This window comes from Phyllostomus hastatus, unplaced genomic scaffold (assembly GCF_019186645.2).
Source record: "Phyllostomus hastatus isolate PE091 unplaced genomic scaffold, TTU_PhHast_1.1 phas_scaffold_60, whole genome shotgun sequence".
Taxonomy (NCBI): Eukaryota; Metazoa; Chordata; class Mammalia; order Chiroptera; family Phyllostomidae; genus Phyllostomus; species Phyllostomus hastatus.
The window spans coordinates 17,644,678-17,656,559 of NW_025334038.1; the positions used below are offsets into that span (position 1 = coordinate 17,644,678).

Sequence of the window (11,882 nt, forward strand, 5' to 3'; positions counted from 1 at the left end):
CGCACGCGCATTTTACTTAGCCACCATTTTCCGTCGAGTTCTAGCCAATCAATTGCTTCGAAGCCCTAAGCTCCAAAGTCCAATAGGAATCCGGACAGTCTCCGAAAGCGGAAGTGAAGGAAAGAAAGGGGCTTATATGGGCGAGGTCTATGGAGTCTCGAACCAATTGCTTCTGGCCTTTGGATATGACTGGCAGCTACTCAGACGAATAAAACCTTCCCTGGCCAAGCGACAGGACGTAAGGCGTTATTACCAGCCTGGCAGTGCATACTGATTGCGACTGTATAAGCCAATAATCATTGTGCAGAGGGCAGGACCACGCAAACCTCTTTCACCCTCCGCCTCTGACCAATCCTTTCTTTTGAATCCCGTGTGATTGGCAGGCAGTCAGACCAATCGTGATTAAAAAACTTTGAAGCCTCCCCAACGATCGTGAACCGGAGGCGGTTTCTTGTTTGTTGGGGCTTGTATATTTGTGTTTGCGGCGACTAAGGGGTACGTGGGGGGCGAAACTGAACCGGCCATGGCAGCAGCGGAGGAGGAGGACGGGGGCCCCGAAGGGACAAACCGCATGCGGGGCGGGGCGGGCGCGGCCTTCGAATGTAACATATGTTTGGAGACTGCTCGGGAAGCTGTGATCAGTGTGTGTGGCCACCTGTACTGGTGAGAATCGGGAAGGGGGCGAAAGGAGTGGGGCTCACCTTCATGCGGGGGAGGCTGGGGGCGGGGGATGATACAATTGAGTCCCGAGGAGGGGACATAACGTCTTTTCGGGTACGTGTGGGTGGGAGGGTCACGTCTGTACAGACGAGACCTGTGGCAAGGAGAGGCATAGAGTAGGACCTGGAGCGTATGGCATGTTAGAAGTGGAGTGGGAGTGTGGGCACCGCACACCTGTGTAGGTGAGACCCTAGCCACCTTACCCCAGAGAAGGGAGGGGTCTTAGCTATCTGGGTGGAAGCGGATTAGACTCGAAGGATAGGGGAGGCATTAGTTGAACAGGGGAGACCTGGAATGTGGGGTCACATTCGGGTGAGGTATGGCAGGGTGTGGTATGCCCTGAGGACAAGGGCACTTGGAGGGACAGTCTTGAGAGTTTAAAGGGTTGTGGCAATAGGGACTTTATTGGGCTTGGAAGAGAGGAAAAGTAGTAGTGGGGGAGGGTGCTAGCTAGGGGGTTTGTTTGGGAGTAATGGGGGCAAGGATAGGGCTGGGACTGAAGGAGGAGATCTGGAAAGGGGTGGTTGAAGAGAATTGGAAATTAAGTTAAAAGGAGAAAGGAGGGGATGGGGTGTGTGTGTGTTGGGGAGAGGAGAGGGTTGAGCGTTTTAAGTATAGATGAACTTTTAGATCAGGAAAGCAGGAAGGCCAAGTTGGCTGGCATGGTAGAGGTGGCAGAAGATATGAAAAGAAACAGCTGGTACTACCTGGGGGTTGGTGGTGAGATGGGACTCTGAGGTGGGGTCTGTGTCTCTCTTTCCTGTAGCTAGTTTGACCTTTTTCTTCCTCCCACCCTCCATCCAGTTGGCCCTGTCTTCATCAGGTGCGTACTCAGAGAAGATGAAGAGGGAAATGGGGGAGGTCTGAATTGCTGGAAGACTCTGCTGTGTACTGGAAACCACTTCATTTTTCCCCCCAGTGGCTGGAGACGCGGCCAGAGCGGCAAGAGTGCCCAGTGTGTAAAGCTGGGATCAGCAGAGAAAATGTTGTGCCTCTTTATGGGCGAGGGAGTCAGAAGCCCCAGGATCCCAGGTGAGAGAGAGAAGGGTGCTGAGGGAAGGTGGAAGACTTCCTCTTTGATGGTGGGGTGTGGAAGTGGAGAGGACATTTCCTGTTGATGTCCCTCTTTCCCTCAGATTGAAAACTCCACCTCGCCCCCGGGGCCAGCGACCAACTCCAGAAGGCAGAGGGGTGAGTCTTGTCTGATTGTGTTCCTTCTTTGCTAAAGGCTTGCCTAGCTCCACTCTGACTTTATCTATTTCCTTAGGGATTCCAGCCGTTTGGTGACACTGGAGGCTTTCACTTCTCATTTGGTGTTGGTGCTTTTCCCTTTGGATTTTTCACCACTGTCTTTAATACCCATGAGCCATTCCGCCGGGGTGCAGGTAAAAGCCTTCCCTCAACCCCTACCAGGGAACCCCCTGAATCCCCTCAGTGTGGGCTCTGGAGTGGATGCTTCTGCCACAGCTTTCCTTTCTCCTACAGGTATGGATCTGGGACAGGGGCACCCGGCCTCCAGCTGGCAGGACTCCCTTTTCCTGTTTCTTGCCATCTTCTTCTTTTTCTGGTTGCTCAGTATTTGAGCTGTGTCTCCTTTCTGCCCACCTCCAGCCAGAGGAGAATCAGTATTTGGGGTCCCTGCTGACCCTTCCTTATTCCTGGACCCTCCCTCCAGCCCCTCCATTTCTGTTGGCCAAGGCCAACCATGGCCACTCTCAGGAGGGTGTGGGGAGGAGTGACGTCTGTCTGTGCACAGGCTGGGAGAAGCATCTGCTCTGAACTGCGCACTCTTACTCAGTAGCAGTGTGTCTCCCAGCTCTGGGAGAGGAGGATGGACTGAAGAGAAGGTCTGTTTCTCCCCTCCCCTCATCCTTTGCATTCCCCCACATTTCTTGATTTGATGTTGAAAGGTGGGCAAGGCTCCCTCTTACTTTCCCCCACTTTCCCCTTGTTGATTTAATTTAAATTTTCTCTCTCTAGTGTCCAATATGGGCTCTGATTTTAAATGCTTCCTTTCCCTCACTACCCCCTTTATTACAAACTCAATAAACAGGTGAGATGTATTGATGGGAGTTCTGCCCACCTGCGTCCTTCCCTGCTTCCTTCCCACCCAGGAGCATCTCCGCACTTTGAGTAGATGTTTGGTGTGGTGGGGGGATGTGTGCGAGTGAGCCCCTCCTCTCAGGGGTGCAGGGAGTGAGGGCATTACACACACAAGAGCAAAGGGGGCAAGATATGTCAGGAGTTTACTCGTTACTATTCATTGGAAGCTTTGGTTGTGGAAGAAAGTTTGGCAGGGTGGGTAGAGGTTATACAGGGGACAACTGGTCTGGGTCCAAAACAGTGGGGGGAAAAGAAAAGGGAGCTGAAGGGTAGAGGTGTCTGTGGGCTCCTCAAGGCCCTCTGACACCACTTTCTGCTGCCTCAGGCTCCTCTGACTGATTGAGCTCTGCACGCTCTTCCTCCTCCTCCTCCCGGTTTTCTGGGGCCTTCCTGGGGAGGAAGATTGGGGAGAATTCTGTTCATGGGTCCTAGCACTTCCCCTGCACATCCCCTTACTGCCTGGAAGCCCCAAGTCTGAGGTGTTTGGTCTACTCACCTCTCCTCTCCTCGGCGTTGCCGCCTTTGCCACAGGATGATCCCAATGAACAGGGCTGCTGCCCCAAGGCCTCCGAGGATCCCCAGGGCCAGGGCTAGAGTTCCCAGCCCAGGCCCTCCCACAGAGCCTGCGGGGATATAGGGAGGATGGAGGACACAGTCCCACCACTCATGATTCCTTTTTTGTTGACCATCCCTCCAGTCATATTGGTGTCTGTCTGCTCCTCTTAGCTTATCCAACTCCTTACCTGCAGTTGGTCCCTCCTTGCCTGTTTCTGTAAGACAAAGAGCAAGTCAGGAAGGAAGGCTCCATGTTGGGAGAGGGCTATTTGGTGGGAGCCCCAGTGAAGGGGCTCTTCCTTCAGTTCAGCGTGGAAAGGGGACAGGCTGGGATGCTGCCTTGGTAGGGTCTGGCTGGGGCAGCCGAGGCCTGGGTGTGGGTGCACTGAGGATAGTATGGGGTGGCTTTTGGGGACAAGGCCAGAATGGGGTAGGTAACTGGAGCCTGCACAGGGCTCCTGGGTCTAGGGCAAAGTCTCCTCACCGATGATGCTGATGCTGACGGCACGGCTTTCCTGGGGCCTGTGGCTGGGGTGGGTGGCCACACAGCTATAGGTTCCTTGATCCTGAGGCCTTACCTCAGGGATGAGCAGCACTGGGCTGGGAGGGTGGGGAAGGGGTGTGCCCTGGGTGGGGAGGGCGCAACAGGAGCCTATTTATAACCTCTGTCTGTGTACCCCACACTCCTGTCTTTGTCTCCACATCCTCAGATACCCTGTCTTCCTCCCTAGCTCCTTGCCTCCCTCCCTCTCCATGAGCTCCCTGGCCCCCCAGTTGCCAATTATGTATCTCTACCTCCCAGCCCCCTTTCCAGGTCGCTCACATCCTTGATCCAGTGGATTTGTGGAGGGGGCTGGGTGGGAGCTTCACAGGTCAGGGTCACAGTACCACCAAGAGCTACTGCTCCACCTTCTGGCTCCACCACCAACTGGACTTGGTCCAGAGGCACAGGCTCTGGGGCTGGGGAGGAGCATGAGGCTGAGAGTTACACCTGTGTGTGATCTCAGTGGCCATACTTTCAGAATGTACTCACCCAAGCTTGGAGCCCACCCCACCTCTGTGCTCGCCCCAGACACTGAGCTGGATGGGGGCTGTGTGCAGGGCTCGTCGTCGGGGAAATCCAGGGCTGAAGCTGCAGGAGAAGGTAGGGTGGGACACTCCTCCCCGGGCTGGGGTCACCATCAGCTCTGACTGGAGTGTGAAAAGTCCTGTCTCAGGGTGTCTCCTGGTCTCTTCCTTCACAGAAACCCCTATGGTGGAGGAAGGAGAAGGCAAGGTATCCCAGGGTGTGAGAGAGAGGGATCAGAAAAGCAGTAGGAGAAGTGACCCTGAGACTCACCTTTGCCATCAGGTATCAGAGGTTTACCATCCAAGTGCCAGCTAAGAGTCCCTGCAGGGTAGCCCCCCTCGGACACACATGTCCCCACCTGGGAAAAGAGCGACCTCATCGTCTTTGAGAATAAGAGACTCCGTACACATGCACCCTTCTCCTCCCTTCCCATTCTCAGGATCAGTTTCTATTCCCTGTTTCTTCCACTACCTTACTGGGGACACCAGCCTTGAGTTCAGAGGCAGGATCAACAATTTGTGGCTTCCCAGGAATCTCTGAAGGAGGGAAATTCCAATCAGATGCTGGGACTTTGAAGATTCGCACACCCCTGGTGTGGGAACGGGGCAGCCAAAGTCAGAGGTCTACACAGTAGGGCCAAGGTGGCAAGGGCTGGGGTTACAGGCTTTTTCTTAAATGATAGGTGGGCCTCGGGGAAGGCCCTGGATTCTTACGGTAGACTCGGACTTGGTAGTTGGACTTAGTCTCCTTTCCTTTCCGGGTCATTGCCCGGCACTGGAAAGTCCCCTCATCCTGGATTCCGATGGCTGGCAGGAGGAGGGAACCATTGGGGAGGACTTGAGCCACGCTATCCCAGGGTTCTCCCCGGGGAGACAGGACCTTCCAAGCTTCTGTCCGGCCTGTGTTCTGGGAGCAGAGAAGAGGGGCCTAAACAGTGCAGGCTCTTTGGGGAAGGACTCCTGAGGTAGGGAGGTGGGGCGCAGGGGCAACGACAGGAACCCCACTTACCAGTTTCCATTCCAGCTGCTGGGGCGGTTTCCTGGGAGCACCCTTACAGTTCAGCACCAGTGGCTTCCCAATCCGGACTGTGAGATTTTGACCACCTACCACTGTCCCTGGGAGACAGCACCAAGGTGGAGGGGCCAGAAGGGAGCTAGGGCTGAGAGAACTAGCACAGGGTGGGCAGGGGAGCTGGAAAAGCAGTGCCCAGATTCCAGGAAAGTTCTGGGGAGGGGGCAGTGCCTTCCACAGGTGAGGGGGGGAGCGGCTCACCCCACAGGCTTAGGACCAGCACCCAGGCTCCAGCTGTTCCCCTTGCTGCCATCCTGCCTCCTGTCCAGGCTCCTGGCTCTGTCTGCCTCTCAATGATGTGGCCACAGCCCTAGGTGGGGCTGTACCCTCTCCCCTGCCCCCATCTCCCCGTCCTGTCCTGGCACAGGGAATGCTAGGAATTCATGACTCTCGGACAAGAGTCCTTCAGGTACTAGGAGAAACAATTATCACCCCACCCCTGGGCACCGCCACATCCATGGGGGTGGAGAGTGCACTTCCTAGTAGGGTCTCTCATGCCCTTAGGACCCCCAGTCTGTTCCATCAGTCTGCTGAGGACTACCTGGTGGACCACTGGAGTCCCACCTGTGGAGGCAAGGTTGCCAGGCAACAGGGTTCTGGCCAGGCTGTTGCCCATGGAAAGGAGGCAAAGCTGAAACACAGGGCCTAGGTGTTGAGCATAAGGCTGGGGAACCTGGGGGAAACCCCTTTGGGGCCTTATGAGAGAAAAATATTTTCCTGGGGTTCCTCATATTTTTGAAAATAATTCTCAACTAAACCCAGGGGAAAAAGAAATTTATTTAAAACTGATTTATTTTTTTCTGTGAAACTACAAGTTTACAAGTGAGGAGAGAACTGCCCATGCCCGTGCCTCCCCCACCCACCACCCATCACAACCCCAACTGCCCTTGGTCCTGCCCGGATCTCTGATGGGTGGGGTTCGTGGTGACAGTCCTGTGAACTCCTGATGATGTTTGTGGGCCAAGGATGGGGCAGTGATTTTACTTCCCCCCATACTTGGCTTTTTGCAACCTCCCTGCTCTCTCCACCCTCACAATTTTGGACTGAGGGAAAAAGAAGATACTTCATTTCTGGGGAAATCGAGGGAGATACAGATACAAGCACCCCAACCCATACTTATTTCAGAATAACCCCCTCCCCATTCTTCCCCTCCAATCTGCAAATAGTAGCTAAAAAAAAAAAAGATTTAAAGACATACCACAGGGGAAGGTGGCATTTCCTCAGAATTACTGCATCTAGCCCTGCCCGAGTTGTGGGAAGAGGGAGGATAGGCCAGCCACAACACGCCCCAGGCGGCCTCCACACCAAATGCGGCTGGAAGCTGCCTGAGCAAGCAAAGAACACCTGGGACTTACAAGCAAAGGAGAATACCTAAGCAATTTTAGGGGGGCAGGTGTGGTGACCTGCTGAATGTACTTCCTGATGGACAGGCCTGGAGCAGGTGGGTCTCTTCGCCAGTTCTGTGTGTGCCCCTCTTTTACCCCTTTGGCTATAACCCCTAATATGGGAAAGCGGGAAATTAAGAGAAAAATCAACATATTTATAAAAAATACCTACTTCCCCAAACTAAAATGAAAATTAAGAACCAGAACAAAAAACCCAAAACCAAACAAACAAATAATGGACCCCAGGGTTTCTTCTTTCCAAAAAAAGAAAAAAAAATTCAACCCTAAAACCCAGTTAATTCCCTAAAGTAGCAGAAACTCCCTCCGAGGTAGATATCTGAGTCAGACACTCTTGTCCACCGAGCTATTCTATTGGTTTAAGATGAGCTGCTTATGAGGTAATAAAGCTGTCTGGAGGGGCAGGGGGTAGGAGGCAAGGGGGCATGGCCCAGGTCCTCTGTCCAGAAGTTGTGTCCCCATTTTTGGCACCTCTGGTAGGTAGGGCAAGGCTGGCGTTCTCCATAGATCCCACAGCAGATAAGCGGTGGGGGAGGGAAAGTGGGTGAAACCAGAGAGCGAGAATAGTTGTACATGTGTGAGAGAAAGGGATCTGAAAAATAGGATTCTGGGTGTGTGTGTGTGTGTGTGTGTGTATAAGAAATGGGGAGATTAAAGATTGAAAAAAAGGAAAAAGGGGGAGACAGACCCCACTTTCCTCTTAGGGGATCCCATCTCCTTGCCAGGTAAGCAACACCCCCAGCACTGAGTCTGGTGAGGGAGGGGATGACCCCATTTGCCCTTCTCTGCCTTGTGCTTCTCCTGTGTTGGGGGTCTCCGGATGCTTTCGTCCTCTTCAAGAGTCACCTCGTGAGCCCCCACCCCTGTGGCCCTGAGGGGTGAGATCAGTTGGAAGTGTCAGAATGAACGCTTCCTGGTTCCTCTGTTGGGGATGTCACTGAGGACGGGGTCACAGCCTCCTGCCAGCCGCCATTTGCCTGGAAAAAGACAGACAGCTGGGGTAGGACTCTGAAACCCAGAGTGGGGGACAACATTTCCAGGGAGAGGGTCTTCCTGTCCAGGTGAGAGGTGGAGAGAGGGGGCTTCAGGGATCCACTCACCCTCATTTCCCGAGGGCTGTACATCTGGCCTCCCCCGAGGTTATCCCCATAGCCCCCTGGCCCCATCGAGTGTCGGAGTGATTCCACCTGTGGGCAGCGAAAGAGAGTATGGTGCGGTGAGAGGCCTCAAAAAGTCTTGTATCCTGAAGGGAGGGAAAACCAAGCCTGGGAAAACCGAACTTAAGGGGAAATGGGCCATCTGACCTGAGAAGCAGAGTACGAATCTCCGTTGAGCCCGGGCACCCCCAGAAACATGTCTCCGGATCCCGAGAGACTGAAAGAGCCTCCAGAGCCTTGGGAGAGCAGAGAGGGAAATGTGTAACAGCCTGTGATGGCAGACAGGAGACATACCATAACTCTGTTTCCAAAAAGCCCTCTGAACTAGCTCTGTGGGAGTGTGCCACAGTGCACAAATTATCCACAAGACAACACTGCAACACTCAGAAGGATCAGGCTGCTTCCACACCTCCCCTGGCCACTTGCTAGAAGAAAGGCAAAGATGTGACTTGGCTGCAGTGGCCTCCTCACCCTGACATCTTCACCCCATCTCAGCTTGGTCTCTCTCACCCCCAGAGGTCCCCACTCTATGATCCTGCCTAGATAGGAAGTCGGAACAAAAACAGGAAGTGTGCAAAACGACCAGCCAGGGTGGCAGCAGGGTGTACCTGCAGAAGAAGGGGGTGTTGGGGAGCTGGTGCGGCTGTGGCCTCCCTGGGTGACTGACACGGCAGTCTTGACGGCATAGATATTTGCCTCCTCTTGGAACTTTCCAATATTTTTCTTATAGCGAATCCGCTTGTTGCCAAACCAGTTGGAGACCTATGGGGCATTGGGCAGAAAAGAGGGTCAGTTGGAAACCTTTCCCTCTGTATGGCTCTCAGTCAATAGGATTGGAGAGGTTTTTGCCAGAAAACTCCTCCCCAATACCTGAGAGACAGTGATTCCACACTTCTTGGCGAGCTCCTCCTTAGCTTCCTCACTAGGATACGGGTTACTCAGGTGGGAGTAGAAATATTCATTTAGGACCTCAGTGGCCTGTTTGCTGAAGTTACGGCGTTTGCGTCTAGAGAGGAGGGAGCAGGATGGTGGTGAGGGGGACGCTGCTGTCCCAGCACGGCCTCCATGTTGCTTAACTCCAGAGGGCGCCACTGTCGTGGAGTTTGGTGTTGTGCAACTTGGTGGCCAGGGGCTTGGGGTGAAGAAAGGGAAGGAGCCTAGTGCTGGGGGCAGGCCCAGGCCCCTGGGCCCCACCTGGCATCCAGGAATCGGGAACGCAGGATCATGACAGCCTCGCAGGTGCTCTGCTTGAGCTGCATCTGGATGGCACTGAACTTTCGATGGATGATGCTCACCATACGCTCCATCTCCTTGGGTGCCACCGGCCGTGTGCGGCTCTGCTCCCTCAGTAGGTTCATGACATGGGTTGTGAACTCATTACATGCCTGCATTGGGAACCGGAGGGCTGTGAGGAGTTTGGTCTTGGGATTTCCCCCAAGGAATCTCCCTCCACCCACTCCAGCCTCCTCTCCTCACCTGCTCATACTTCTCTAGCTCCGAGTGGTAGATATGGCGAATCTGAGCAAGTTTGCTGCGATAGTCCGAGTGTTCGATGGAGTTGTCAGGGGACATGCCGCCCCCGGAAGCTGCAGCGGCTGCAGCTGCTGCCGCTGAGCCCCCCCCTTTCTCAGGCCCAGCCACACCCTCTGCCAGAAGCATATTGTCCAGGCGCATCAGCTGGGGGTCCACTGGCTCCTCCTCCTGGGAGCTTCGAATGCTGAGGCCTAGTACGTAGGTGAGTGGACTTAGGGACCCCCACACCCAGTTCTTAACCCTCCAGGTGCTACCTGGAGACCCACATTTCTTTGGTTCCCTCCCAGTCCCCCTGGCAACCTCCCTGACCCCACTTTCCTCAAGGCCCAAGTTGTCAAACTCTTGGCCTGTGTCTGTAGTGAACAGGGCTCCATCCCAGGAGGTAAGGAATCAGAGAAGTACCCACATACCAGTTTTCTCCTTGATTTCACACAGGACGCTAAAGAGAGCGGGCTTCATTCGGTGGCAGTTTAGGGCATGTTTCCTTGGGAGGGATGGGAGAGAAAAGAGTTGTGCTATAGAAACAGGCAGGTGTGAACCATGAGGGTGGGGAGCCTGGGAACAAGGAAGGTAAAAAAGGGGCTGGGGCAGAATGTAGTTGGGGTTCTTGGGAAGAGGTAAGCTCTGGGAGTGTGGAGATGTGGGAAGCTGCTTGGCTTCAGGCCACAGAGGGAAGGTGGAGGCAGCAGGCTAAAGGCCCCTGTGGGCAGGCTGGGGGCTGTAGGATATGGTCTAGAAGGATGCAGGGGGTACTTTGGGGGTGACTGCATACATGAGGGTGACTAGGTAGATTTCAGGAGAGATGGAGACTGGGGAGAAGAGTCAGAGTTTGAGGTGCCAGATAGGGGTTAGGGGTGACAAGCTAAAGTAGGGTGATCAGTAGAGATGTGTGTGGAGGATCCTGGGACTGAGCAGGGTGAAGCTCGGGTGAGGACCCTTGGAGACTGGGCCATGGAGTGGTAGGAACCCTGGGGAGGGGTGTGGAGGTCCCCAGGTCTGCAGAGGAGGGGGGTGAGCTGGGTGAGGAGTTAGGGAAGATGACAGCATAGCCATTTCTTAGTCCAGGAGTCAGAAGGGGGCTCTGGAGATGGAATATGTTCCAGGGGACTGTGGGGGGCTCAGTCAGGGGTTAGGAGGGGGATGAGACCACCTGGGTCCCCATCTTTAAGGTTTCAGGGCCTGGGAGCAGGAAGGTTATCTCGGGGCTTCCGGGAGTAAGGAGAGAAGAGAGCTGTAGGATCCTGGAGTTGGGGGCGGGGGGACTCCCAGAAGACTCAGAGCTTGTGAATGGGGCTTCTGCTGGGTCTGTGTGGGGTCCCGGGGTGGGGGCACTCACTTGGCCTGGGCCTCGTCCAGGCTCTGGTCGGTGATGGTCATTATCTGCTGCAGAATGTCCCCGATGTCTTGCTTCCCTCGGCCTCCCGGGACCCCCCCGCTACCCCCACTGGGGTCTCCGCCACCGGGAGGCTCGCCAGGGCCCCCGGGCTCCCCACCCACCAATCCCAGGCCCCCCCGGCCCCCGCCTGGAGGGGGCGGCCCCAGCAGACGCTCGTCCATAGTTGGGGGGGCCTGAGGCCCCCTCCCTTCTTCGCCCCTCCCCCCGCCTTGTTACTTCCCCCCCAAACTCGCTGGGGCCGCTGCTCCCTCCGCCCCAACCCCCGCCCGTCTCCCCGTCTCTCGGCTCCCCTGAGGGTTCACCCCGGCCCTGAAGGGAGACCTAGGGTACCGGCTGGGACCCCACAGGAGACCCCGGCCCCCGGCGGCGGAGAAAATGGAGCCGGAGAGAGAGAGGAGGCCCAAGCGGGGGTGTGTGTAAGAGAGAGGGAGGAGGGAGGAGGGAGAAGGGGGGGAGCGAGGGAGGGAGGCTGGGGGAGGGGAGGCGGGGAGGAAGAGGAGGGGAGAACAGAGGAGAACTGGGAGGAGCTGGGGGCGGAGAGAGACATGGAGGAACTGAGACCGAGTCGAGGAAGGGAGAGGGGAGAGGGGAGAGGGGAAGGTGGGAGGATACTAACCCATTGGAAAAACTATGGGAAGGCCCCGGGGCTGGACTTCTGCGGCCTGGGCCCGGGGCGTGTTGGGGATGGGGGTCCTGCTACCAGGGTTCTGAATCGGGGATCTGGGTGATCTGGACTGCGCCTGCTGGAATGCCTGGGTTCTCAGACAGCTCAGTTCATATTTCTCGTCTTAATGACTCCCCTCCCTGTTCTACTTAATTAAAATCAGGAGAGGGGGTGGGGGGTAATTAGGAAGGTCTCCAGCCGCTGCTTAATA

At 55.5% G+C, this 11,882-nt stretch overlaps 3 protein-coding genes across 5 annotated transcripts; 1 reads left to right on the forward strand and 2 right to left on the reverse strand.

Moving 5' to 3' along the window:
• Positions 1-501: 501 nt before the first annotated feature.
• On the forward strand, positions 502-2,792 carry RNF5 (ring finger protein 5). 3 transcript variants are annotated; one of them, XM_045826075.1, is made up of 6 exons: positions 502-663; positions 1,525-1,543; positions 1,640-1,752; positions 1,857-1,911; positions 1,988-2,105; positions 2,188-2,792. In XM_045826075.1, the coding sequence occupies exons 1-6, from the start codon at positions 524-526 to the stop codon at positions 2,301-2,303; spliced, it is 561 nt and encodes a 186-aa protein (XP_045682031.1). In that variant the 5' UTR covers positions 502-523; the 3' UTR covers positions 2,304-2,792. The 3 variants fall into 3 exon arrangements, with proteins under 3 accessions (XP_045682031.1, XP_045682032.1, XP_045682033.1); XM_045826076.1 differs by having other exon boundaries at positions 2,206-2,792; XM_045826077.1 differs by lacking the exon at positions 1,525-1,543 and having other exon boundaries at positions 526-663.
• Positions 2,793-2,954: 162 nt separating this feature from the next.
• Positions 2,955-6,128, reverse strand: AGER (advanced glycosylation end-product specific receptor). The gene is made up of 11 exons (XM_045826280.1): positions 5,720-6,128; positions 5,456-5,562; positions 5,161-5,353; positions 4,919-4,983; positions 4,718-4,805; positions 4,434-4,628; positions 4,202-4,356; positions 3,863-4,004; positions 3,567-3,593; positions 3,320-3,446; positions 2,955-3,213 (listed from the first exon to the last, which is right to left on the reverse strand). Exons 1-11 carry the CDS (start codon positions 5,769-5,771, stop codon positions 3,114-3,116), a joined length of 1,251 nt encoding a protein of 416 aa, XP_045682236.1. The 5' UTR covers positions 5,772-6,128; the 3' UTR covers positions 2,955-3,113.
• A 148-nt stretch (positions 6,129-6,276) lies between these two features.
• PBX2 (PBX homeobox 2) lies at positions 6,277-11,189 on the reverse strand. The gene is made up of 9 exons (XM_045826279.1): positions 10,948-11,189; positions 10,022-10,095; positions 9,555-9,802; positions 9,273-9,463; positions 8,949-9,084; positions 8,687-8,840; positions 8,226-8,314; positions 8,022-8,108; positions 6,277-7,898 (listed from the first exon to the last, which is right to left on the reverse strand). Exons 1-9 carry the CDS (start codon positions 11,166-11,168, stop codon positions 7,806-7,808), a joined length of 1,293 nt encoding a protein of 430 aa, XP_045682235.1. The 5' UTR covers positions 11,169-11,189; the 3' UTR covers positions 6,277-7,805.
• Positions 11,190-11,882: the final 693 nt, after the last annotated feature.

Coding starts and splice junctions, on each gene's coding strand:
- PBX2 (XM_045826279.1), bottom strand. CDS start 11,168: ATGGACGAGCGTCTGCTGGGGCCGCCCCCTCCAGGCGGGGGCCGGGGG. Junction 10,096..10,947: donor CTGGACGAGGCCCAGGCCAA/GTGAGTGCCCCC, acceptor ATCCCTCCCAAG/GAAACATGCCCTAAACTGCC. Junction 9,803..10,021: donor TGAAATCAAGGAGAAAACTG/GTATGTGGGTAC, acceptor CCTACGTACTAG/GCCTCAGCATTCGAAGCTCC.
- AGER (XM_045826280.1), bottom strand. CDS start 5,771: ATGGCAGCAAGGGGAACAGCTGGAGCCTGGGTGCTGGTCCTAAGCCTG. Junction 5,354..5,455: donor AGCAGCTGGAATGGAAACTG/GTAAGTGGGGTT, acceptor CTCTGCTCCCAG/AACACAGGCCGGACAGAAGC. Junction 4,629..4,717: donor TCTGATACCTGATGGCAAAG/GTGAGTCTCAGG, acceptor CCTCCACCATAG/GGGTTTCTGTGAAGGAAGAG.
- RNF5 (XM_045826075.1), top strand. CDS start 524: ATGGCAGCAGCGGAGGAGGAGGACGGGGGCCCCGAAGGGACAAACCGC. Junction 1,912..1,987: donor CAACTCCAGAAGGCAGAGGG/GTGAGTCTTGTC, acceptor CTATTTCCTTAG/GGATTCCAGCCGTTTGGTGA. Junction 2,106..2,187: donor GCCATTCCGCCGGGGTGCAG/GTAAAAGCCTTC, acceptor CTTCTGCCACAG/CTTTCCTTTCTCCTACAGGT.